This window comes from Monodelphis domestica, chromosome 2, assembly GCF_027887165.1.
Source record: "Monodelphis domestica isolate mMonDom1 chromosome 2, mMonDom1.pri, whole genome shotgun sequence".
Classification (NCBI taxonomy): domain Eukaryota; kingdom Metazoa; phylum Chordata; class Mammalia; order Didelphimorphia; family Didelphidae; genus Monodelphis; species Monodelphis domestica.
This window is the reverse complement of record NC_077228.1, coordinates 509,365,075-509,392,026: the sequence shown is the minus strand read 5'-3', so window position 1 is coordinate 509,392,026 and position 26,952 is coordinate 509,365,075. Positions and strand designations below refer to the sequence as shown.

The window sequence follows — 26,952 nt, the reverse complement described above, 5'->3', positions numbered from 1 at the left end:
TCCCTTCCCTCCAGGCGCGAGCACGTACTGCTGTAGAGGGTGTCGATCCAGGAGAGGCGCGGCAGGCCCCGGTGGCTGAGCGGCTCCATGCCCCGCTGCGCTCGCTCGGCTCCGTCAGATCGGAAACCCGACCCTCATTGCACAACAAAGGAGGGAGGGAGGAGGGTGGGAGGGATGGAGAGATGGGGAGGAGGGAGGGAGAGCAGCCGAGGAAGCAGAAGTTACCACCAGGGGCGGGGGAGAGGCCGGCAAACAGGTAGCAGGGAGGAGCGAGGCGGAGGACGGCCCCGCGGGCCCCACGGCTAGCCCCGAGCGCGCCCGATCCGTGCGGTGTTGGTCGCGGCTGCTGCTGCCTGCCCCGGTTCCAGCTGCGGTTCCCCAGAAGCAGACGCGCCGCGCCGCGTAGCGCTGCTGGCCCAGGGACTGGCAACTTCCCGGGGGCTGTGCTGTGTTCCAAGAAAGGGGGGGGTGGGGGGGAGGCGGCCAGCGGCCAATCGCAGCGAGGCTCGGCCCCGCCCCCAGCCGTGAGGGGAGGAGGGCTGGGGGGCGCGTCTCCGCAGCTGGAGGGCCAGGGGTACGCCGCCAAGCCGTGAGCTAGCCGCGGAGCCGGGGGACGAGGGGAGGCATGGAGAGAGGCTGGCTATCCTCTGCGGAGAGGGAGCCTTGGGACTACTGCTGAAGCAGCAGCAGCAGCGGGGCCTCAATCGCCCCCATCCTAAATTAGGTGCATAAAAAAAATGTCTTAATTCGGAAAGCCTGCAGTGGGGGTGGTGAATGGGGTGAAATGTGGGGCGGTGAGATCATCTGTGCCGAAGCGCGTGGATTGTCATAGGATCCCAGATCTGGAGCCGGAAGGGACCAACCCCCTCATTTCACAGAGAGGGAAACTGAGGCTCAGGAAAATTAGCTGATTTCTAGATCTGGAGATGGAAAAAACCTCAGTGGCCATCTAATCCAACACTCATTTTACAGAAGAAACTAAGGCCAGGGGAGACTAAAGGACTTGATTAAGGCTCAGGTAGTAACCATGAGTTCTCTGCATTCCAGCCAGCGGGATACCTGCCCTCCCAGAAGTCCAAGCTTAACCTCCAGGGGAATTACTATCAGTGGCTGTTACTGCCACTATGTAGAATTCCTTCTCAGATCTAGGAGGAGGCCCAGGAGGACAGCTTGGTCTGTAGCATCCCAACACACTGAAGCCCGGGGGCAAGTCCAGTTTTCCTGGGGATGGGGGGAGGGGGTGTTACACAATTCACCCTACCCCAGCAGGGCTCCCAGACCTACCCTTTCTGGGGGTGGAGGACCAAGATGGCAACTGCCAATTTGGTCAGTCAGCTAGGTGGGTTCAGTGTATTGAAAGCCAAGCTTAGAGATGGAAAGTCCTGGGTTCAAATTTGACCTCAGATACTTCCTGAGACCCTGAAAGTCACTTCACCACCATAGCCCAGCCCTTACTGTACTTCTGCCTTGGAACCAATACACAGTATTGATTTTAAGATGGAAGGTAAGGGTTAAAAAAATAAGACTCCCCTTGGCTTGAAGTAATCCTTGGGTTCATTCACTGATAGGACAGAGGAATGGCCTTAAAGCCAGGAAGATCACAAGGCTACTAAATGGCTCTGTGGATGCAGCTCAAGGCCTGGAGTTGGGAGGTCCTGGATTCAAATCTAGTCTCAGAAACTTTCTAGTTGTATGACTTTGGGCAGATCATTTAACCTTCACTGCCTAGCCCTTATCTCTCTTCTGCCTTAGAACTGATACATAGTATTGATTCTAAGACTGAAAGTAAAGGTTAAAAAAAAAAGCCTAGAAGACCTAAATTCAAGTTCTGATTCAGTATGGCCCTGGGCAAGTCACTTAAGCTCTCAATGCCTCTAAACAACTTTAAGACACAAATTATGGCAGTTGTCCATCTGCTGTGGTAGAGGAAGTTTCTTCCCTACATCAATGATATCACAAGCTAGGTTTAAATTTAAAAAATAAATAAATAAGCTTACCCCACTCTACATCCTCCTCTTTTCCCAATTATCCTGTCATCCAGCACTTAAAAAGCACCTACCATATGCCAGGTATTGTAAGCACTTGAGGATGCAAAGACAAAAGATAGTAATAACAGTAACTAGCATTTATAGAGCACTTTTAAGATTTACAAAGTTTCCCATTTAAGCCTCACAACAGCCCCATAAATCAACCTTCAGTTACTTAGTAGTTGTGTGACCCTGGCAAGTTACTTCACTTCTGACTCTGTTTCCTCAATTGTAAAATGGGGTTAATATTAGCATTTACTTCCATGGGTATGGGGTGAGATATTTGTATGGTGCTTAACAAAAGCTTATCCTCTTCCCTGTTCTCTATTCCAATGTTCTTTCTACTCAGCCAGGCTCCTCCTAGATCTCATCTCTGGTTGAATAACCCCACCCCACACACACCCTAGGCAGGAATGGCTTCCTTTTTGGCCAGTGGCTTTGCCTACATTACTGTTGTTCAATAGCATCCAACTCTTCATGAACTAATATCTAATGTCTAATAACATCTAGGAGGTTTTCTTGACAAAGACACAGGAGTGGTTTGGCATCTCCTCCTCCAGCTCATTTGACATATAAGGAAACTGAGGCAAACAACAGGGTTAAGTGCCTTCCACAAGTTCATATAGCTAGTAAGTGTCTCAGGTCAGATTTGAACTAGAGAAGATAAGTCTTCCTGACTCCAGGATTGGTGCTCTATCCACTGTGCCACCAGGCTGCTCTGGCACATAGCAGGCATTTAATAAATGTTGCCTGACTGATGGAAGAACAGAACACAAAGATCAAATATGACCCAAATTCTCTATGTCCTATAGGTACTTTATTCATGTTTGGTGACCTCTGACCAGAGTCCAACAAGATAACCCCCACCCAAAAAAGGTAAAGTACTCCCTGATTTAAGATGCCTTCCCTATTTCTCCAAGTTGTTATCTCTTCTCCTTCCCATAATCAACCTTCATTTATTGGGTAAATGGCCAACATTCCATTGACATTAGTATCCCCAGTAATTATTACAGTGCCTGTCACATAGTAGGCACTTAGGCATGCTGCTTAAGATTGGAAGCAGAGAAAAGAAAGGAAGTTGTTTGGAGATAAGGAGGGGATCACCATCTAAGTTAGATTTTGTAGTGTCAGATAAAATTTGATCATCTTAAGGAGAGAAATGCCCTCTAATATATATATTTCTTTTTTAAAAAACCACTATTATTTGGCAGAAGTTCAGTTTTTGCTATATCCTTCCCCGTTCTTTGTATCTTAAAGTATTTGTGTTTGGTGATTATTTTTTTTTGTTTCTTTCTTTTGGGGGGGGGGGTGATAATTGTTAGAATCACAATTTAAAAAAAATTTTTTTTAGAGAAATGGACCCTCAAATCATGGTACTAGGTTCTTGATCAGAAAAGCCCCAGGTCCAGTCAGAATAAAGGGCAGTAGAATCTAAGCTAGATGGCCCTTGAGCTTCCCTAGTGGTCACAAGGGCCAGCCATGATCTTTGGAGCTGTGAGCTCAGAGATTAAGTCTAGCTGGGGATGTGGGAAGGCTATCATGGACCTTTTTTGTTATTTTTTAACAAGAGGCTGACTCTGAGAACCCTCCCTGGGCTCCACCCAGCTTTCCTTCCTCCCCTCTCTCCTATGTCTCCAGGTTTTAGCCACTTATTTGTCCAGTCCCACTCCTTTGTTGCCATTCCACCCAGCCCTGGCTTGCAGAGATGAGAAATGCCAAGGCAGGCACCAAAAAAATCCCTTCAATAGCACCTGGAGTGTTGGCAGGAAGGGAGGAGGAGTGCATCTCCTAGGAGCAGCTCCAGAAATAGAGTCACTATGGGAAAGGGACCAAACAGTCTCCTAGAGGAGACAGTGAGGAGAGGAGGAAGGGAGGGAAGAAGAGAGGCACTCACGGGAGAGGGGAGAGGCAGAATTAAAGGAGAAGGAAAGAAGTCTCTCCTTAAAACTGGCCCCTCAAAACAGAGCCTCTTGAAGTCAATGGATGAATCTTCTCCATCACTATACACTTTCTCCTTGTCCCCCATTTCCAGTGGGGCATGGGGGTGGAGGTGGTGGAAAAGAGTATATATCTGGCAGTTTATCTAGGCCAACCTCGTTTGCCAGAGGAAACTGAGACCCAGAGATGGGGGAGTGACTTGCCCAAGGTCTTTCCACTCCAAATCCTGTATAACTTTCTCTGCATGAGAAACATGAGCATGGTCCAGGCTCACCTATCATCCCTCATAGGAGTAGAGATTTAGAGCCATAAGGAACCCTGGAAGTCATGTAGCCCAGCCCTCTCCCCTGTAGAATTGTGTGTAATTTCTAATTACATATCCCTGAGGTATACAGACACACAAGAAACAAGCAGTAGAAGCAGGATTTGAAATTGGGTCTTCCAGCCCCAAATCCTGTCATTTCCTGTCCTGCTCATAAAGAGTGTTGTCACCTGATCTGGATTCCTCCCCAGACACCAACCTAGGGATGAGGCTGTCTAATTCAGAGAACACAAAGCTACCTTTGCTTCTATTTTCTGTGACCTGAAGTTTCTCCCAAAGGCCACATCCAAGTCTATGGAACAGTAAGAGGCAAGAGATCTACCCACCTAGGAGCCACACACATTTGCATGCATTTCCGCACTAGCTTGTACAGCTCCTCTGGCAGTTTTCAAGATAAAATGCTATGATTTCCCTCCTTAGGGCTGACAATTTGTTCATTTTCTCAATCTCTTCCTGTCCACCCCCTGCTACTGATATAGACCTCCTACTTCCAAACTGTATCCTGGAGAGCAGAGAAACAAAGAGCCAGGAAGAGGGGCAGCAAACAGCAGTTGTCAAAGACCACTGGACTGAAAGCTTTTTGGAGACCTATGAATGAATAAACAATCCTATTCACTAAGTATGAGGAGCAGCAGTCACCACAACCCTTCTGACCTTATCCCACTTTATCCAGGATCACTGGGTAAGGGCTGGAAGGTACCTAAAAGGCTACCTCTTCCACTCTCCCTTCCTTCCCACCCAAACACTTGAGACTCAAAGTTAAGTGACTTGCCAAAGGTCACACATGTGTTAAGAAGCTGGGAGCGGATCCAGGGTCCTCTGAATCCAGATCCAGCATCCTTTCCAGTTCCCTATACTGTTCTCTTCTTCTTTCACGAGGTGTGAAACAAGAAAGGCAGCATTCCAGGGTAGGAAGAATGGTTCTGGAGTGAGAGGATCTGGATTTAAATCCAGCTCTGCTGCTGACAGTCGCCTATGTGTCCTTGGGTCACTCAGTCTTTCTGGGAGTTAGCCTAAGGTTTCATCTCATGCCCTGCGAATTGGCAAAGATGGGAATATTCAATGTTGAAGGGGCTACGGAAAGGTAGGCACGTTTAGTACCCTGTTGGTGGAGCTGTGAATTAGCACAACCATTTTGGAAAGTAATTTAGAATCATGCAAACAGTGACTAAATATCCATTCTCTTTGACCCAGAGATCCCACTTACGAGGCTAATACTTCAAGAAGTCAGTGATAAGGAGAAAGTCTCCATAGGTGCCAAAATATTCACTTTTTGTCATAGCAAGGAATTGGAAACCAAATAGATTCCCATCACCTGGGGAATGGCTGAACCGACTGTGGTACATGAATGAAGTGGAATATTACTCTGTAATAAGATATAATGACTATGAATTGATATGTGAACTAATGCTGAGTGAAGCAAGCAAAGTCTTTAAGAAAATAACTATACAGAATGACTTGTTCAACTGTGTCTCATTCTTTGTGACCCCATTTGGGGTCTCCTCAGCCAAGATCCTGAAGTGATTTACCATTTCCTTTTCTGGTTCATTTTATAGATGAAACTGAGGTAAATACAGTTAAGTGACTTACTCAGGGTCACACAACTAGTGAGTATCTGAGGCCAGATTTGAACTCAGGAAAATGAGTCTCCCTGATTCCAGGCCTGGCACTCTCTCTGTCTACTGTGCCACCTAACTGCCCTATACAGAATGACTATAATAGTGTAAAAAGGTAGAACCCCAACATACATACATACACTCATAATGAAAAGTGACTATTTCAAAATTACAAAGAACAAACATGATTCCAAAGAAGAGATTGAGAAGACACTCCCATCCCAAGCCAACCCTGTACAGAGGTGGGAGGTCCACCAACATGGAAGGAATAATGCACATATTTTCAGAGCTTTGTAATATATTGGTAAGTTCTGCTGATTTTATTCCTTTTTCTGTTCTAGTATTTTAAAATATTCTTAGTTATATGGGGTGGCTTTTTGGGAAGGGAAAAGAAAAAGGGAGGAATATCAAGAAATTTTGGTGAAAAGACGTCATTAATTTTTTTTTAACCAGGGGGTTCAATTCAATGGCCTTTGGGGTCCTGTCCAGCTCTTGGACTATAATCCTATGATGAACATCCTTCAAGGTTCTCTTCACCCCTAGAGCCCTTTCTCCTTCAAGGAGATGCTTCATCCCTGGCTTGCTCTGCACTGGAGCTATAGACCCAAGAGTATGGACCTTGGAACAGTGAGGAGGAATATGAAGACCCTGAAGGAAGCATCAGCCCAGATCATGCCTATAGGCCTTTTGGTCCCAGAAGCCAGAAAGGAAAGAACCATGATGCCCTAATTCACACAGCTTTCCTCCATAGGTTCAGAGTTTCATTGACTAAAGAGCTGAAAAGGGACTTCAGAAGCCAGAGGCCCAATCCTCATCATTTTATGGTGGTTAATAAATTATGTCATTTTATGGTGGTTAATAAATTATGTGCTTGTCATAGTATTACTGTGATAGGAGAGGAAAGGTGTACAACAGAAAAAGGGCTACTTTGGGGCCCAAGAACCTGGGTGTGAAGTTCTGCCACTGACACTATCTGAGTGACCTATATGACAAGTCACTTCATTTTCTCTGGACCTCAGTTTCCCCATCTATAAAACGAAAGGGTTGTATTTGATGGCCTGCAGAGTCCCTTCCAACTCCAGGTTTACGGTCCTATCATCAAAGGGTACCAACATGTAACAATAAAGCACTCTGGGGCCCACGGAGTCTGGGTCAGACATGACCTTCTGCCCGGAGGAGGAGTTAAAGATGCTTCTCATCCACAAACCCAGAGAACCATGACTTGGAGTAGATATCAGCTTCAATATGTCAGAGCAGCAGTGAAGCTGCCCTGATTTCTGCTCAGTGTACTCTTCTGTCCATCCTCAAATCATTGGATCAATTTAATTCAATTCAGCAAACATCAGTTAAGAAAGCCCAAGGCTTAATGGCTAGGGGTGAGGCAGCCCATATCCTCCATCTGCTTGGGTGCTGCCCTTCTGACCTTTCATTTCTTTTTTTAATATATTTTATTTTATTTTCAGATCCACATTCTCTTCCTCCTGCCTCCCCCATAATATATGTGTATGTGCATATATACATGTGTGAACACACACATATATATTTATATATGAAACATGCTATCTATCTCCAGACTGGGAGGTGATTTGGACTCAGAGAGCAGATATATATATATAAGATCTATAACTCCCCCCCCCTCTCTCTATGTATATATATGTAATAGACCCAGAGAGAGGATATGAAAATATAAAGAAGATTCTGAAATTGGAGGATAAGGTCAAAACCCATCTTCAATATTCCCTAGGTGGCCTTAGGCAAATCATTTAAATTCTCTGGGTCTGAGTTTCCTCATCTACAAACCAATCAATTATTCAATAAATATTAATTAAGCACCTATTTTATTTTTATATATCTCTTCTCTCTGAGTCTATCATCTCTCTGTCAAGAGGTGGATAATCATGCTTCATATATATGTGTATATACATACATATGGATGGGAGGCAAGAAGAAGAGAGAGAAGGTGGGTATCAGTCCTCTGGAACTCTGGCAGGTCATTCTGCCGATCAGAGTTCCTACAGCTTTCAGAGTAGTTTGTCTTAACTGTACTGCTGTTATTGTAGTCACTGTTTTCCTAGTTTATTCTTTCATTCCATGGAAACTCTGGCAGTCACCTATCTATCTGCCCTGGGGCAAAGCCCTCCACTCACTCAATCACCCTCTTTCCCTTAAGGTGAGCTTCATCTCCAGTCTAGCTAGAGTCCCTGGGTGTGTGTATTCCAACACACGCCTGACTGACCAGTCTCAAGCACAGCCCTTAAAGCCTGATCCTGTACATCTGGGTTTAAGTGTAAGATACTTCATTTCTCTTTCTGCATCCAACCTGTCCACCTAGCTTTGTCCCCTGGGGAACAATATCTGGTACTGGCCCTTGCATATGTGCACAGTTTGGTTTCTGAATGTCAGGGAATGGGCCTGCCACCAGAAAGAAGACAGTGTGATTAACAAAGAGGAAAAGGAAGGGAAGGATGGAGTGGCTATGGCCAGAATATCAGTAGTATGTTTTTAACATATTATCTTCATCATAGATTTGGGAGAGTCCCAAACCTTCATGTGAGGAAACTAAGTCTCAGAGAAGTTAAGTGGCTTGGGATCATCTCTCTGGGCTTCAGTCTTCCCATCTATAAATGATAGGACTACATTAAATGGCTTCTGAGGTCCCTTCACAGCTTTAAATGTATGATCTTATAAATCACTTTACTTGCCTCAACCTCAGTTTTCTCATCAGTAAAATAGGACAGTTAGTATCTCTAGCACCTAGCACACCATAATTGTTTAATTGTTTTTCAGTTGTGTATGACTCTTGGGGATCTCATTTGAGGTTTTCTTGGCAAAGATACTGGAGTGCTTTGCCAATTTCTTCCCCAGTTCATTTTACAAATGAGGAACTGAGGCAAACAGAGTTAAGTGACTTGCCCAGGATTACACAACTACTAAGGGTCTGAGGTCAGATTTGAACTGAGGAAAATGAGTCAGACAGATCCCAGGCACAGCTATTTATCTACTTTGCCACCTAGCTTCCCTCTAGCACAAAATAATAGGTGTTTAATAATTTTTTTTGTTGAATAATTGATTGGTTTATTGATGAAAAAACTGAGACCAAGAGAATTTAAGTGATTTGCTCAAGTTCACAGATAATACTAGAAGTGGGATTTGAATTCAAATCCTCAGAAAGAGAGCCTTCCTAATCTCCTACACTTTGGCTTGATCTCTAATAAATATGCTAAGGTAAATTGTTGTTTGGAGTCTAAGGGGAGTAGGGTGCTGTCTTCACTGGGTTCTTACAACAGGACAACTAAATTCTGACCTGTTTATTTTTTAAGCTTTGGACCTATAACCTCCCAAATCATTTCACCTCAGTTTCTTCATCTGCAAAATAAGAAGGTTGGAGCAGATGGCCTCAGAGGTCCCTTCCAGTTATCTGGTGGTGTCCTTATAAGATATTTAATCTCTCAATGAAATATCTCTGTAGAATGAGTGGGGCCCGGCTAGTTTGCTTTCCTTCTAACTCTCATTCTAGGATCTGGGAAAGCAGAAGGAGCCATACTTCCTTTCACAGACCTGTAATTAACTCACTGTCAGCTTCACAATTCTGCTGCAAAGAGAGAGAGAGAAAAGTCTGAGCTGAGAAGGCTACCCAACTTCCCACTGTCACTGGGCAGCACTGCTGGGATTCAAGCAAACATAGCAACAGCGTCTGGATTGGCCCTTTGCTAAATCAGCTACAAATAGGAAAAGAGCTTTATGGGAGAATGTAAAGAGTGAAGGGTCAGGGCAGGACATGGAGTCCCATCAGGGCACAGATGATTCAGCAGGAATTAAAAATCAGGGTGCCCAAAGTAAATAGCACATTGCCGTCACCCCTAGGACAATCCTACAGATGAAAGAGAATTAAATTAGAGTGGTCTGGCAATGGGGGATGGGCCACTCTTCCCCTTCCATTTGGTTCAGGTTATCATAAGAAAACTACATTTATATATCACCCCATCTGTCTTCATCCCCAGTGCTCTGCCCCACAACCTGGCCTAAAGAATGGTCCTTGGTTTTCTTCATTTCACCTGACTCTTTTCCCTCCTCCCCTCCTCCCTTCCCTTCCTTCCCTCCCCCTCCTTTCCTCTTTGCCCTTCCTTGGGAGATTGAGGCAGCAAAGATAAATACAAAATATTCCCTAATTACTCACTTCCCGGAACAAAGTTGTGAGTCAGCCTGAATCATCAGAAGGGCTCTCTAGCATCAGCAGGATAGAAAGTGGCACTGCACTAAGCCCCTAGTCACTAGGACCCAGAAGAGAGAAGACACTCTGAAACCAGGACCAGGAGGTGGTCTAGCCAACCACTGGCTCTCCCTTCCCCATGCGACCCACCTAAAAGGATAGGGTGAAAGATGCCCTTCTCTTTCCATGGTGAGTGGGTTCGAGGGCCTGGTTATGAGTGAACAATCATATCTCTAATAGGGTCTTGTTGCCCTCAAATCTACCTCTGCCACTTGCCTCTCTAAGCCCGAATTTTATCCTTTGAAAAACAAGAGACTTAGACTAAATGGCTCCATCTATGATCCTATAAGCTGAGTCTAGATCCTACCTGTGACCTTGGACAAGTCACTTCTCTCTCACAGTCAGTTTCTTCTCTGAAAACTGACAAGGTTGGACTAGATGTCCTGTACGATCCCTTCAGCTCTAAGTAGAAGATCTTAATCTATTCACTCAGAAAACAACTAGTTTAAATAACCATCATGGGTGACTTGCCAACAATCCTAAGACTCTTCATCAGAGCTGGACAGGACTGTGCTATCCTAGGACTGAGCCCGTTCTAGCTTACTTACCAGGAAGTCCCCATCCTGACTTTAGAAGACGACCAGTGAAGAAGAGGCTCTGCAACCTCCAAGAGAAAGTTAACCAGCTCCAACTTTCTTATCGGCTCTGGGCAGAGCAGGTGAATGAACAGCCAGCTGATGGTAGAAAGCAAGGGACCATCTGCAAACAGGGACCAGCATTCAGTTGTCATCCAAGCACGTGTCTGGCCCCTTCCTGCTGCGGCTGGCCCTGCCCTCGGCTTCCTTCAGCCAGAGTCCTGCCGAGTGACATCCCAGCTCAGAGCTCTTTGCTCCCTTCCTTGACAGGGAGCTGTGACGCCACCAGCATAGTCTGGCACTGTCCCTGATGGGCTTCAACAGAAGGGATGGCAGTGGGGGTGGAGGCTTCAGCTCTGGTTGGCCTGGCATCCCAGAAGTGGGCAGCGAGTGCAATGATGAAGCCAGTGGGGTTTCTCCCTCCGCTTCTTCCTTTTTCCTTTCTTATTTAAGTTGGCCGGAGAGTGGCAGTGTCTCTTTAAGGACCAGACCTCTAAAGCAAGTTCCAGCCGCAGTCTTGGATCCCTGGGCCCCTGATGCAGAACACTGGAGCTCCCAGGTACCACCTGGTGGTCAAGCTATAGAAGTGCCACCAAGACTACCTGCATTCATCACCCTCCCCTACTCCTAAATAAGAGTTCCCACCCTCGCCCCAGCAACTCAGAGAGAAGACTAAAGCCTCAGGCACTCTGCTGGGTAACAAACGAGGCTGAAGGTTCCAGGGGCCAGGAGCAGTATCAGTAGAAGGTGTCTTTCCAATGGGCGAGGCAGAAGGATGTCCAATAAAAAGAAATTGAGGCTGAGAAAAGATACTCAGCCCTCAATCGACCCATAAGCATTTCCCAAGGGAATCTGATTTGTAAAGGGTTGTGTGCAGATTGTCTCTCCCATTAGACTGGGAGCTGCCTGAGGGCACTGTGGCTGGCACAAATAGGTGCCTAATAAATACTGACTTTCAGGCACTGGAAATACAAAGACAAAAATGAAACAGCTTACTTCTAATCTAGTCACAAAGGACACTGGACTTAATCAGCAGATCTAACTGCTCAAATCTCTCCACTGGACAATTCCCTAAACATTTGGGGGGCACAGTTTTGTTCCAGTGTAAAATGAGAGTGCTGGACTAGACTAGGCCTGTGAGATCCCTTTCAGCTCAAGTTAAGACCTTAGCTAAGTCACTGAAATTGCCTCAGGCTGAAGAGATTGAATTAGATGGACTCTGAGATCCCTTCCAGCTCCAAAACTATGATCCTGTAACAAAGAAGGCACTCACTGAAATCCAGAGATTGGGAGGAAATCAGAGGATACCAGGAAAAGGTGAGAGTGATGGAGATTCACCTAGCCTTGGGACAATTGATGCCTACTCTAAGCTTTAGTTAAAGGAAGAATAGGTGATGCTTTTAATTAAGAAATGGGCAAAGATACAGCAAGGTGACTCAGTGGAGAGTCAGGCCTGTAGAGGGGAAGTCCTGGATTTGAATCTAACTTCCTAGCTGTGTAACCCTGGCCAAGTCACTTAACCCAACTGCCTCACCCTTGTTGCTCTTCTGCCTTGGAATGAATACTTAATATCAATTCTAAGACAAGGCAAGGGTTTTAAAAAGTTTTTTTTAATAAAAAATAACTTAAAATATAATTGGGAAATATTTAGCAAAATAAAACTGTAATACAATATAGACAAGTGAATTGGTGGTTTCCTATGCCAATCTGTGCCCTCAGGGATCTGTTGCTCTTTGAGTTTGGTATCACTGTTAAGTAACTTTGGGGAGAGTCATTTTATCTCCTTCTAAGCATTGCTTGCCTCTGTAAAATGAGGAGGCTGGACTTAGGGCCTCTAAGGTTTCTTCAAGCTCAAAATGTTTGATCCTAGGGGTAGAAATAACTTCAAAGCCTTGAAATACTGGATTTGCTGTTGCTCAGTAGTTTTTCAGTCAATATCCTTCTCCAACTCATTTTACATAGAAGGAAAACTGAAGCAAACAAGATTAAGTGACTTGTATAGGGGTCACAAAGCTGGCAGCTAAGGCCATATTTGAACTCAAATCTTCCTGATTCCAGGCTTGGTACTAGTTTACTTAGTTTCGCTTGACATACTGAATAGTTTGCCTCAACACTAACCATATTCCTAAGGGTCTTCGATGTTCATAAGAAGCAGAGATTAAACTTGTTACTGATAAAGTCTCCTCTATAACTGTCTTGAAACCTCTTCTCTTCTCTCTCTCTATTCGATCCCTTATTAAACTTATCAATTCTCATGGGTTCAAGTATTTCAAATCCTGCCTCAGACACTTACTACCTAAGTGACAAATCACTCAACATAACAAAGGTGGAAAGGCAACGGAGATAGAAGAATTTTCTTTCTTGTTTTTATTGGCATGTTTTGCTTTTATATCACCTTTATTTCTAAATATATCTCTCCCACCTCTCCTATCCACAAATCAACATCCCTCATAACAAAGAATTTTAAAATGGTAAAGAAGCAATTCAGAAAAACTCAATCTGATAGCATGACAGCACTCCCAATCCATAGTCCTCCACCTCTGCAAAAATGGGGAAAAGGTCAATTTTCTCCACTCTTCTCCAGGAGTTGGCCTGGTCATTAAAATGACAGAGTATTCATTTTCATAGGGTTGTTTTTGTTTTCCTATTTATGTTGTTGGAGTCATTTCTTCTTTGTTCTGTATATTTCACTCTGTCCATCCGTCTCTGAATGCTTCATATTCATGACTTCTTAAAGGATGGTAATAATATTTCACTATATTGTGTCAGGGACCTCCATTTATTTTGCTATTCTACAATGGTCACATACTAGTGATTTCTAGTTCTCTGCTTTTTAAGAAAATGCTGCTATGCATATTTGGGACCTTTCTTCCATTCAAACAGTGATTTTCAGTCTTTGTGGTATGGACCCCAGTAGGGCCTTGCAGTTAATATATTCAAACATAAATCTATACATAAGCAAGCACACTATTTTTCAAATGGTTGTAGACTGCAGTGACAAATTAAACACAGTCCGAGTTCAAGCTCTTGCTAATCCTTGAACAAGACATTGCATCTGTCAACTTCAGGCATTTTCTCTAGCTTGCCCCCATGTCTGAAAGGCTCTCCCACTTCCTCTCCACCACCCCACTTGCTTCAAGTCCAAGGTAAAACTCCACCTTCTAGTGCCTTTTCTCTGCTGATTATTTGTAATGTATCCTGTCTATAGTTCATTTGTATACAGATCAAAATGACATGCTTGACTCACTCTGGACTCCTGACACTAACTCCAAGGCCCCTCTAGCTTACAACCCTGGGAACTTTTCAGCTCCAGCTCTAGAAGAAGCCTGGCCAGACTAACTCACTACATAGCCCCATCTTGTCTGTGAGAAGGGAATTGACTAAATGATAACTTGGTAGGCTACCTCAGCAAGGACTCAACCAGATGAAAAAGTCTCAACCCATGAGAGATCTGAGTGCCATCTCCTATTCTCAGCCTCAGCATCATTTCATAGAATCCAAACATATGTTTATCAAAAAGAAAATGTACCATTTTTATCAAAGATTCAAATGCATAAATGATATATTAATCAAAATTTCTGAATGACAGAAAACTAGAAGGGATTACTAACCTACTGGAAGAAAGGGTCAAGAACCCCCCAAATCAAAGCAGTCCTTGTTTACCTTATGATGGTATCTCAGAATTGAACAAAATGATTACTAAGGATAGAAAAAACAATTGATTTAACATGATATGGTTATGTTGAACAATTCTTGGTTACAGGGAATATTTTGTACTGAAAATTACTCACAAAGATAACCATGTTTTAATTGTGTGTGTGTGTGCGTGTGAATCTGTATGTTTTAAAATTTGGATTGCTTTCATTCCAAAGTGCTTCAGTCCTCAGTCTGATTATAAACTCTCCATGATGAATCTTTGTTTTTAAACTATTCCACAGGTTCACTTTTCTTTTTTGCCAAATGTAAAAAAGAAAAAAAAAGTGCCCACTTTAAATTGTAATGCTGGTTAATACTAAAATGTATGGGGTAGCTAGGTGGCAATAGTGGATAGAGCACTGGGATTGGAATCAGGAAGATTCATCTTCATGAGTTCAAATCCAGCTTCTGATCCTTACTAGCTATGTGATCTTAGGAAAGTCACTTAACCCTGTTTGTCTTAGTTCCTCATCTATAAAATGAGGTGGAGAAGGAAATGGCAAACCACTCCAGTATCTGTGCCAAGAAAAGCTCAAATGGGGTCACAAAGAGTCAGTCATAACTGAAATGACTCAACAACAACAATAATTTTCTATACAGGTTTAAAATATCAGCTATGCAATTACAAGATGGGAGGGATGTAAATAGCACATAAAAAAAAAGACCTGGGCACTCTTTGAATTGCAAACTCAATAAAAATCAACAGTGTGACCTAGAAGCCCAAAAGCTAGTTAGGGAAAGAATTTACTTCAAGCTGTATAAAGCAAAGCCTGTTGTCGACAGAGTGGAAAGAGCATTGGGTCTGGAGTTACAGAACTTGGATCAAATCCTGCCTCTAATGCTTATGACTGTGTGACTACCTGTCATTTTACTTCCTTGGGCCTCAGTTTCCTCATCTGCAAAATAAGGAGGGGAGGGGTTGTATTGGATGACCTTTACAATTCAGATCCTATAATTCTTTGTTAAGAATGAGGGAAGAGCTAACCTCACTATAGCTCTGCTCTGGGTAGACCACATCTGAAATACTGTACTCAATTCCCTTCTAAGAGTTTTAATGATATCTTTGTGTGCTAGCTATGCCTCCCAGCTAGGTAATACTTACACCTATCATGAGTTTCTCTATTGCCCTTCAGGTCCATCAAAATAACTGGTGAAAGAAAATAAGATGATTCATGACTCAGTCATAAAATATTGCCAGAATAAGAAGGGTATTAGAAAGATGGGTTTTTGCATCATGGAGATACTTGGGAGTATTGAAACCATTACGTGATTTTTTAAATGCAATCTAGCCTATTTCCTTCCTCCTTTTAGTTTTGGGCTCAGCTCAGTATCTATTCATCTAAGGAACTGAAAAAGCAATTTCTTAAATTTCTCCCTAATTGATTCTCTGCCCCACTCAATACCTCAGCTGCTCCAAACCTTCTCTTCTTACTCCCATCCCTAACAGTAAAGCCTTCTCCCCACTCTCTCAATAGGACCTCACCATATACTCAGCTGTGAAAATCAAGACCATTTGTCATGAGCTCCCTTTTCATCTCACAGCCCTTTGACACCATCTCCCACTAGCTCTTGCTTCACTCAAGACTATAACGAGGAGGAGGTGGCCCTCCTCAACAAGGCACTTTCAATCCTATCATCCTCAGCTTTTCTCCAGCAGATTGCCCACACCATCACATACCCCCAATCTTCAATCTCTCCAACTAATGCTTCTTTCCATTGCTGCTTACAAATATGCCCAAGGGTCTAATTCTTCAAAAACTCTCACAAGATCCTACCATCCCTGATATATATATATATATATATATATATATATATATATATAATTTTTATAGGATATATATAAATTATAGGATATGTATATCCTATGTATATCTATACACATGACCTCCAATTCTCTTTCTGGCTTCTAAATCCTCTGCGATCTGGATTCTGACCTCATCATTCAATTGAACTCACCCTCTTAAGAGTGACTGAAGCTCTCTTAATTGCCAAACCTAATGGCTTTTTCTCAATCCTCATTGTTCTCAGTTTCTTGGCAGTATTTGACATAGTTGACCCTCTCTCCTCCTTGACTCTCTGTCTTCTATGGGTTTTCATGGCACTGTTTTCTTGGATCTTCAGATATACTGTACTCTCTAATGGTGGATGTAGACCAGGGCTCTTTTCCCTTTTCATTCTGTACCATCTCACTAGGTGACATTATCAGCTCCCATGAGACTAAGTCATCATCTCTATATATTTGACTCCCAGCTCTAGATATACAGCATTAATCTATCTGTCTGTCTGTCTCTCATTCCGGTTCCATGTAACCATCTGCTCTTGGACACTTAAACTAGATGTCATGTATGCATCTCAAACTCAATTGCTCCAAGACAGAACTCATGATCTTCTCTCTGCCCAAACATTCCCTTCCTTTCATCTTCCCTAACTCAGCCCAAGGCACCACCATTCTTCCAATTCCATGGTCACAACCTTGGGGTCATTCTCTATCCTTCAAGATCATTCAACACTGCTATCCAATTAGCTCCCAAATCTTGTTATTTCTACTTCCATATCTCTGGTAGACAGCCACTTGCCCCCACACGCAGAGAGCTACCTCCCTAGTGCAGGTCCCTAGCAGCTCTTACCTGGACTATTGAAAGAGCTTCCTAATTCATTTCAAATTCTTGGTCAGTGCTCCACATAGTTGCTAAAATGATTTTCCTGAGGTGTAGCAATGACCAGGTAGGTCACTCCCTTACTCAAACTTTAAAATCAAATATAAACTCCTCTGTTTGACATTTAGAGTTCTTCACAACCTGCTCTTATCCTAGCTTTTCAGAATATCACACATGAGACTATTCCACACAATCTGCAATTTCTTAATGCTGGCCTTCCTGGAGGCCATCTTAGAGATAACTGAGCCCTGGGCCTAAAGTCAAGAAAAGATCTGAGTTCAAATCCACACACAGACACTTAAAAGTTGTGTGGCTCTGGGCAAGCCACTTAATTTCTGTTTACTTCAGTTTCCTCAAATGTTAAATAAGTATAATAATAGTACCTACTTCCCAGGTTTAAAATTTAAATTAACTCCAATAAGTCCATTTTATAAGATTTATTAGTAATCACTTAAAGTAGAAGAAATAAAAGAACAAAAGTAGAAAGCCTACATAAAAAAAAAAAAAACCACATGGGTAAAATTCTCCTGCCAGACTCTCACCTAGCCTCTACAGCCACATTCTAGGAAAAAGAGAGAGAGGAGCTACACCAACATATATACTCCCTACATAAGCACACAGTATTCACACTCAGTGTGAGCACATAAATAGGATGCTGGGTAGGAGAGTCCTGGGGAGCAAAATTCTAATTACATACAGGGCTGTTGTGAGCATGAAATGAGATAAAATTTGTAAAATGCTTATCACAGTGCCTGGTATATAGTATGTGCTTAGAAATGCTCGTTTCCTTCTTTGCCTCCTTCCTTTCTACTATTCTTCTCACACAACACACTCTATCTTATTTCCATGCCTTGGCACTGGCCATGTACCATGCTGGAATGCTCTCCTCCCTAATTTCTACCTTTTGGAAACTGATTTTCTTCAAGCTTAGCTCAAGCACCACCATTCCATATGAAGTCCTTATGGCTCCTTTAGGAGCCTCTCTCCCCCGCCTCCCCCAAAGTTTATTTGGCATCTGTTCTGTAAATGTTTTGTACATAGCTGTACATGTATGTGTGTTGTCTGCCCCATTAGGGTGAGAATGGTTTTCTTTTTGTCTTTTTATCCCCAACACCTAGCAGCTAGGTGATATAATAGATAAAGAGCCAGCTTGGAGTCAGGAAGACTTGATTTCAAATCCAACCTCAGATACTTACCAGCTATGTGACCCTGGACAAGTCACTTCACACTGTTTGCCTCAGTTTCCTCATATGTAAAAATGATCTGGAGAAGGAAATGGTTGACCATCTTTGCCAAGAAAATTCCCAATAGGGTCCCAAAGAGTTGGACACAACTGAATGACTACATAGTATATGTGCATGCTGTCTGCCCCATTAGGGCAGGGATGGTTTTATCTTTGTCTTTTTATCCCCACCAACCTAGTACAATGTTTGGCACATAGTAGCTCCTTAGCAATGCTTACTAATTGACTGAATGACTGTATGAGACATCTACTGTAATGTAACCATGTTTTTTCAAATGCTCTATTTCACCCTACACTTGAAAATCATAATGAAAAGATTGCTGAACTCAGTTGCTCCTAACAATAAGAACAACTCAAAGAGGAAGGATGGGCTACCTTGCTGAGTATAAGGGCTCTTCAAGCATGTCTGACAAAAGTAAAAATCAAAGTAAGAAGAGATCAAATGAAGGAAAGTCAAGTGTGTTGTTTTAGGAAACTCCTGTTTGAGTATAGGTTGGTCTAGATGGTCTCTGACATCCCTTCAAACCCTGGGATTCTCTAGCCCGTATCAGTTTCAAGCTCTGGTTTCTTACCCTTCTTTTGGGTCATACAACCCTGGATTCTGTCTCAAAATCATGTATTTAATGTATAAAAGGCATCAGATTACAAAAGGAAGCCAATCAATTATACTGAAATGTTTTGCTTTTTTTTTTTTCAAATACAAGTTTATGGACCTCAGGTTAATACTCCCTGATCTGGAAGTTCATGGGCAAAAAGAGAAGACCATGTGGGCCCAGGAGATAACACTGATACGAATCAGTTAGCAACCATCCTTCCTTGGCTATACTTACTCAGAGCTTAGCCTCAGAGCTCCAGGGGGGGGGGGGGAGATGGAAAGGATGCAGCTTTCAAGGTGCCTTCTCTCCCTCCCTCCTTTACATCAAAGCCCTGGATTTTGAACTTCTCTAAAAGCAACATCTTTCTCCCCAGAGAGAACTCATTCTTCCTCTTTAGCAGCTTTGGGGCAACTAATTTTTCTGAAAAGGCTCATCCCCTCCAGAATGGGCTACCTGCCTCCTTTCCTCTGTCCCTGAGAAGCTTTCGCTCCTTTGAGGCTCAATCTAGGCACCAATTCTTGTGGCAGTGGGCTCTAAACTGTTGTTTATAAAGCATCCTATTTCAAAACTGCCTGCTTTGGAAACCTTAAAGTCTCAATGAAATCTCTCATTCTAAAGAACAGGATTAACAGAGGCCAATGCCCATACTTAGTTCTTCCCCCACTGCCCAGTGGCAGGGATAGGACAATTCTTAGTTCTCTTTCACTTCTCACCAAGCCATTCTATTCTCCTTAGGACTATTTCTGCCCTCATTGCACAAGTTTCAGTCTTCTAGAAAAATCACATGTTAGTCACATGAGTATGATGTGTAGTCACATTTCAGAAAAAGAAATGCTGGCATTCTACAAGATCTCCCAGCTATCATACATAACTCCCTAAATCTGACATTCCCCTAAAAGTCTCAAGTCCACCCCTTCTACCAGTCAAGTTGAACTCTCTCTTGTCCTGGACACCGAGAAGGGAGGTTCTACCAAGCATCCTCCTGGTCTACCCCAGGATCACAGTTTAAAACATTGTATGGAGACCATCTCAGTGCCTCCCCCCTTGTCAGCTGGGGACAGTCAGTCCACAAGAGCCTAAGACTCCCTGAATCTTGGTTCCCCAAAACATTTTTATAAGAAATCAGTTCAGAGTCTATGTGAGATGCAGCTAAACTAGGAAACTCCAAGATTTCTTCATTGGGAGGAGTCAGAAAATAAGTGCATTTAAGGCTTGGATTTTTTTTTTTCTGGGAAAGAAGAATGAAGGCAGAAGGAAGAGAGGTTTTAAATAGATGTTGCCATGCTGAATATTCATAATTTCCAAGCTGCATAAAATGAAAAAAACTTCAAAATAGAGACACCTAGCAGAAGAAATCCAATCCATGTGAGAAAAGGATGAGGTGCATATGATCACCATCAACCTCTCTGCTACTAGGACTGTCCCAAAGATACTTAATAAATCTACAGAAAGGTTTTACATCTCAATACTCATATTCAATTATAAAAGCTGATGTTATCTACTTGTGCAATACCTTCTAAAAACATTATACACGTATACAGACACACAAAATCACTTAACTTCCCTAGGTTTGGCTCCTCCTCCTCTTCTCTCTCTCTCTCTCTACACACACACACACACAAACACAGAGTGAATACATGCACAGATATATAGTTAATATTTTACATACACTTACATGGACAGATATATAGTTAATATTTTACATACACTTATACACGTAGTGCATGTAATTAGTCATTTACATGTTATCTCCCCTATTAGAATGCAAATTCCTTGAGGGCAATGTATCAAGGAAAGGTAGCAATTGCAAATGATTGGCAGGACTTGGAATTTCATGAGCCTATTGAGTCTAGGTTCCAAACAGTTGAGGGGGGTGGTTTCCAACTGCCATTCTCTCTGGAGGAGCAGGGGAAAGAGTAAGGTGTGGCTGAAAAGATACTGATCATCCATCAACAACTGGCCTTTGAGGATTTCAGCTGGGGTGAGAGAGTATATCTGGTCAGCCTGCTGGACAGCCTGACTGGAGAAAGACCTCTACCCTGCTGGGAACATCTGTGAACATCAAATGGGACTCCTGGTTCCTCAAGGACTCTTGTGTGTGAGATGCTGTTACCCTGTTGGACTTAACTTTAAGAAGCTCAGTTATTTAGATTTTAGGAATAGATATTAGAGAGTTTAATACCTGGGATAAGTGTTAGCAGTAGTTACCTTTCCCTTCCTTCTATTCCCAAATCCTTCATCCCTTTTCCTGTTAATAAAATCAATAATTTTCATGTTTCCCTCTGTATTACTATCCTTCTCCTCACCCAAATAATGTATTATAATTATTAAAAGTTTGGCAGAGCTAGCTAAGTTTCAAAAATCATAAAAATTAAGTTTAAAATAAGTCTATAGAGAAGTCAGTAAGTTGGGGGTGGAACATTCCATTCCACTCAAAGCAGTGTGGTACAGTCAAAGGGTGGGGGCCAGCAGAATTCTATGACTCTAGGCAGGCTACTGGAGCCATTTAAACTTTAAAAGGACATTGTCACATACAATATGGTGGCCATATTGGGGGAAATTTTTTTCTTTTTCAAAATTTTTCTTGTTTCTAATTGTTTACGTAAATATTATTCACAGTGGAGTATAACAACTCCCAGTCACTTGTATACACTGTATTTTCATTGAATGTTAAAATGTCTGGTATTTTACTTGTACTGTGGGATTGCAGTTTGCATATCCCATACACTATTTTTGTATTATTCTCTAATGTTTGTTATATAGGTTTAGAATATACATGGATGAAACCAGTGATGGATGTAACATTGCCAACTGTCCTATCTCATGTCCCCTTATGTTTTATTTGTCTTTGTCTATTGTACAAGTGTAAACTGGCTTTATTTATTGTAGGCAAATGGCTCAAAGCTATTGTGACTTGAGTAACAAGGGATTCTGAGTTAAAATTAATGGTGGTACAAATGAAAAATCAACTGGATCATATGGAGCAATATATAAAGGTTATAAGGTCATAAACATGGAACATGGATGTGGGGACAATAGGAACACTGGGAAAATAAAACAACTTAGCAGGTTACAACAGGAAGAGGCTAAAGGGATGGCTACCCTATATCCATTAAGGGATCTCCCTGTTGTTTCCAAAGATGAAATATTCCAAATAAAGACACACAAAAGGTTTACCCAAGAAGACCTAGAATCCATTAAGAGAAGGACCCCAGCTTTTACTGATGAACCAATTCATGTGATAAAAAAAATGAAATGGGCTATTGACCTTTTTGACCCAGATTACAATGATTTTGCCCTTTTAATGAAAGAAGTACTAATGAAAAGGGAACATACCAAATTCATAGAGGAGACAAGTTCAGATCCTCTATTGGTATCCTGGCTGGAACAATATGAAACAGATATGACTAATGAAGATAAATATGAGGAAATGAAAGAAGTTGGGAAGCTATACTTAAGGTTATGGGTTGGTATACTAAAAGACCAAATGCTTGGACCAAATTTGAAGTTATTAAACAAAAGGTAGGAACACCTATGGCTTTCCTCGAAAGAATAATTGAAGCAGCAGAAACAATCCTTAGCATGGACGTACTTGAGGAAGGAGCCATTGCTCACATTAAAAGGATCTTTGTCAAAAATACAGTTCCAAAAATCAAACTATTCTTTAATAACAATTACCAGATTGGGAAGAAATGGATCTTGGAACAACTGGTTTCTGTAGACAATGGATACTTGGATATATTGAAATAACTTTTAAGTGTTTAACAAATCTAACCAGGAATACAGAACCAGAACCTCTGAAACTAAAATCTGAACATCTGTAAGCCTTAAGTAAGACTAAGGAAGTGATTTTATCTGCACCAGCTTTGGTATCCCGGACTATACAAAACCATTTCAACTGTTTGTAAATGAGTTGAAAGGTATTGAAGGTATTGCTTCTGGTGTACTGACACAGACTTTAGGACAAAGTTATTGTCCAATTGGATACTATAGTTGTCAGCTAGATCCAATTGCTACTGGTATAGTTCCTTGTCTAAGGGGTATAGCAGCTGCAGCTGTGCTAGTTCAAAGTCAGCTGATTTAGTTTTGGGATGTCCATTGCCTACATATTGTTCACATCAAATAGAAGCATTAATGAGGAAATTTTGTACTCAAGCATTTTCTGACCAATTTGACCACAAAAATATGGTTTCAAGACTGTGAATTTGCCCAAACTGTAAAGGTTTCGGCCAAACTGTAAAGATAATTTTTAGTGTCTTGATTTATATAAAAAATAAGTGGTCGCCATGGGAAAAATTCCCAAATATGAAATACCCAAGTCATCTGGGTTTTATGGAGATTTTAATATAAATGAAGGAATTAAAGAAAGGGAGAGAGACAGAGGCAGAGGAAATAGTAGGAAAAGGCCTAGGCCACTTGCTTAGGCCTGAGCTTTAAGAGAGAAACTAAGTTGGTCTTTAATCACTCACCACAAGATTTTGTACCAAGCAAAACTCCAATTCTTCACTGAAATCCTCAACTCCTGAACTGAATTCAGAGAGCCAGCTCTGACTCCTGACTTGCAATTCAGCTTCCAAAGCTGAACTCCCATCAGAGGCCTCAAGCTCCTTCCTTTTAAAGAAAATGTTCTCTTGTGTCACATCCCCTAAATTTTCACGTCTACCAATCACAGTAGATGCTTTTCCTAGGACTGCCCATTCTTAGTTTTCACCACTCTTTAGTTTTCACCTTCTCTGGGTAGATTATATCTTCTGAGTACTTCACACCTCTTTGCTAAGCTTGCCCTTTTAAGTTGCTTGACCTTTGTCATTAATTTGACCTTCATGGATACTTAGCACCCTTCTGTATGAGATCTAAAAATAGACCTATCTTCAGGGCTTTTGCCTCACTATAAATATGGGTTGGGGACTTTTTCTCATTGTTCCATCAGGAGTTTACAACTTTATCTTCCCCTAAAGTATGCCTAAGTATGGGTGGAGTAATGTAAAGTTCTCAATACATTCCTGACCAAGTACCTTCATTGTTTAAAATGGGGAATAAGCCTTAACCAAATGTTCCAAGGTAGAGTCTGAGAAATTTTACGATTCACACGAACGAATATTTAAGTATGAAATTATACTCCTAGGTAGTGAAAACATCAAGTTGAGAATATGTAGTATATTAAATCCAGTTACACGTCTTCCTAATTTGCCAAAGAACAGTGTGTAGTAGTAGATCTAGTATATATGCCTGGGATGGATTTAAAAGGCACTCCAATTAAAAATCCAGACTATGTTTTATTCACTGATGGTTCTTCATATTTGTGTAATGGAATTAGATTTACAGGTGCTGCAGTTGTCGAAGATGAGACACTGTGGTATGGATCATTACCTAGTAACCTTAGTTTTCAAGGTGCAGAGTTAGTCACATTAAAGCAAGCATGTCTTCTGGCTGATGGTAAAAAATGCAAATGTTTATACAGACTCTTGATATGCATTCTCATTTTGTCATGCTACAGAACAGATCAGGAAACAGAGATTTTATTAACTGTATTGGGAAAACCAATTGCTCATGTAGAAATAATAACTGAGTTGGTGGATGCTATCTAGAAACTTAAAGAGCTAGCTGTGTTCTATTGTAGAAGTCCTACGTATGGCAGAGATTCAGTTTCTAAAGGAAATCATAGAACTGATATAACTGCAAAATTTGCTTCCAGGAATGCTCCAGTATATGTCATGAACTTGTCAACTATTGAATCTGATGGTCTAGAAAAAGCTTATTTAGACTCAAATTCAGAAATGGAAGGAGAAGTTTGGAGCATGGAAAGAACATGGAATATGGATTACAGAAACTGGAAAACCACGGTTACCAAAAGACTATTTGTGTCAAACCATCCACATAAAAGGTCATTTTGGTACTCAAGCTGTAATTGACTCTGTGAAGAGGCAATGGATAGCTCCTGGAATAAGTACTGTAGCAAATAAGATCTATACAAGCTGTTCTGTTTGCCAAAAATTCAATCAAGGGGCATTCAGACAGAAAGGTTTAGGTGGTAGACCTTTAGAATACTGTCCATTTGAGAGTCTGCAAATTGATTACATCAGCATGCCAAAAGCTGAAAGATTCAAGTTTTGTCTGGTAATAGTAGACAGATTGACCAAATGGCCTGAAGCTTTTCCATCAAATACAGATATGGCTAGCTTTGTGGTAAAAGTGTTAAGGAAATGTGAAGATTAAATTTAACTCTCCTCTGGTTATAACAATGAAAATACTTAACTTTCCCCTGATTGTAACCCTTGTCTATTTTTAGATTTAATCCCCAATAGTGTAAATATTGTACTTAAAAGTTAAGTATGAAGATCTACCCATTTAGATCTAATCACCAAAAGTGCAAATATCTCAATCATGAAGTGGGAGGTCTGTGACCCACATGTGCAAAAGTGGGTAATGAATCAATCAACTAACTGCCTTCTAGACAGTTCTAGAATAGGACTTCAACTGTGATTGGTAGACATAGAATCAGGGGAAGACACAGGAAGTGACACAAGAAAAAATGTCTTTAAAAGGAGCTGTTACTTCCTGTGAGAATTCAATTCTTCATGCTTTTGAAGACAGGTAGAAGGATCTCCTGACTGGACCTGAGACCCTGTTTTACTGATGAGTCTGATAAAGAATCTGTTGACTGGACTGACACGTGGTGAGTGAAAGGCTGACTCTTAACTTCTGGTTTTTCTCTGAAGAGACTGGCCTCAGGAAAGATCTACTCTTGAGAGAGGCTTCCCCAGGTCCTCGGCTTTGCTGAGGCCAGCTGAAACTAATTCTCCCTGCCCAGAGGGGCCAGGTGTAAATTACTTAGTGCTCAGGATAGATATCTTACCTTATCCTCTTCTTGATTTCTTCCTTAACTCTTTCTACATTTTGTAAATTTATTTGTAAATAAATCATAAATAAAATCTCTTTGGAATTAAATTCCTGGCAACCACACTCTTAAATAATTAAGTCCATCCCTTTAAAAATTAACCCTATTTTCCCCTTACAGAAAATTATACCTAGGTATGGAGTACCACTAACCATAGACTCTGATAAAGGATCTCATTTGACTCAAGATATCCTGAAAAGAGTCTATGAGAATCTAGGAATAATATCCAAATATCATGTTCCTTATCACCCACAAAGTTCAGGTCAAGTGGAGTGCATAAATAGGGAACTCAAGACTATGGTGGGGAAGATCTGTGCTGAAACTCATCTCAAATGGTCAAATATTCTTCCCATCGCTTTGTTTTACCTACATATGAGACCAAGAGCATATTTGCATATATCACCATATGAAATATTCTTTGGACATGCTCCACTACAAGCAAAAACTTGTAAGACAGTCTGTACATCATTCTTAGGAGAAGATTGTCAACTTGCTTCATAACTAAATGCTTTACAACAATGACTCAAAGAATTACATGATATGAGAGTATTAATTCAATCTGATCCATTGGATTCTCTCCATGATTTCAAACCAGGCGATATGATATATGTTAAAAACTTTGCTAAAACATCAGCAATGCAAGAGAGTTAGGTAAGGCCGTACACCATTGTATTAGTTTCTCCATCTTCAGTAAAAGTTTTGGCTAGAGATTCATGGTATCATTATTCACATATAAAATTATCACATGGTATAATGAGAATGTACAAATCATCAAAGAGGAAAATGAAGACAGATTGTAGAAAGTTAGAATCATCAGGAAAATTGAGTCTGCAGTCAAAAAAATCAGTAAGGAGAGGACCATTCCAGTGGAAGAGGATAGAAGAGGACAATGCAGATCAAGAGGAGAATTCAGGAATTAATGGACATTGTTAAAAGACTTGAATGTATAATTTTAAAGACTTTGAGGAATTTGCAATGAAGAGAATCACAGAATTAATAAACTAATGAATTAAAATCGTGGGTATTATATTGTAACACAAAACAACATAACATATTCACACAAACAAATAAATTTACTACCATGGAATTGGAAAAGAAGAATTATTCAAGCAAG

The 26,952-nt window shown here is 41.5% G+C and overlaps 1 protein-coding gene and 1 long non-coding RNA gene across 4 annotated transcripts in view; one reads left to right on the top strand and one right to left on the bottom strand.

Moving 5' to 3' along the window:
- The window catches only part of ABR (ABR activator of RhoGEF and GTPase), a 301,088-nt gene that overhangs the window by 226,209 nt on the left and 47,927 nt on the right, over positions 1-26,952 (bottom strand). The window contains exon 1 of one of the 3 annotated variants that reach the window (XM_056819590.1): positions 10,722-10,875. The exons of 1 other annotated variant lie outside the window; for it this stretch is intronic. Coding sequence is in view for 1 of the 2 variants with exons in the window: in XM_001364304.4 (XP_001364341.1) it covers positions 29-89 (61 nt within the window). In the remaining variant the exon portion in view is untranslated. Of the gene's footprint in view, positions 1-28; positions 672-10,721; positions 10,876-26,952 lie in introns of those variants that run through there. One more of the 3 variants, XM_001364304.4, reaches the window with a different exon arrangement.
- LOC103106621 (uncharacterized) lies at positions 594-5,006 on the top strand. The gene is made up of 3 exons (XR_463501.3): positions 594-724; positions 2,840-2,903; positions 4,767-5,006. It is a non-coding gene; the product is annotated as an uncharacterized LOC103106621 (long non-coding RNA).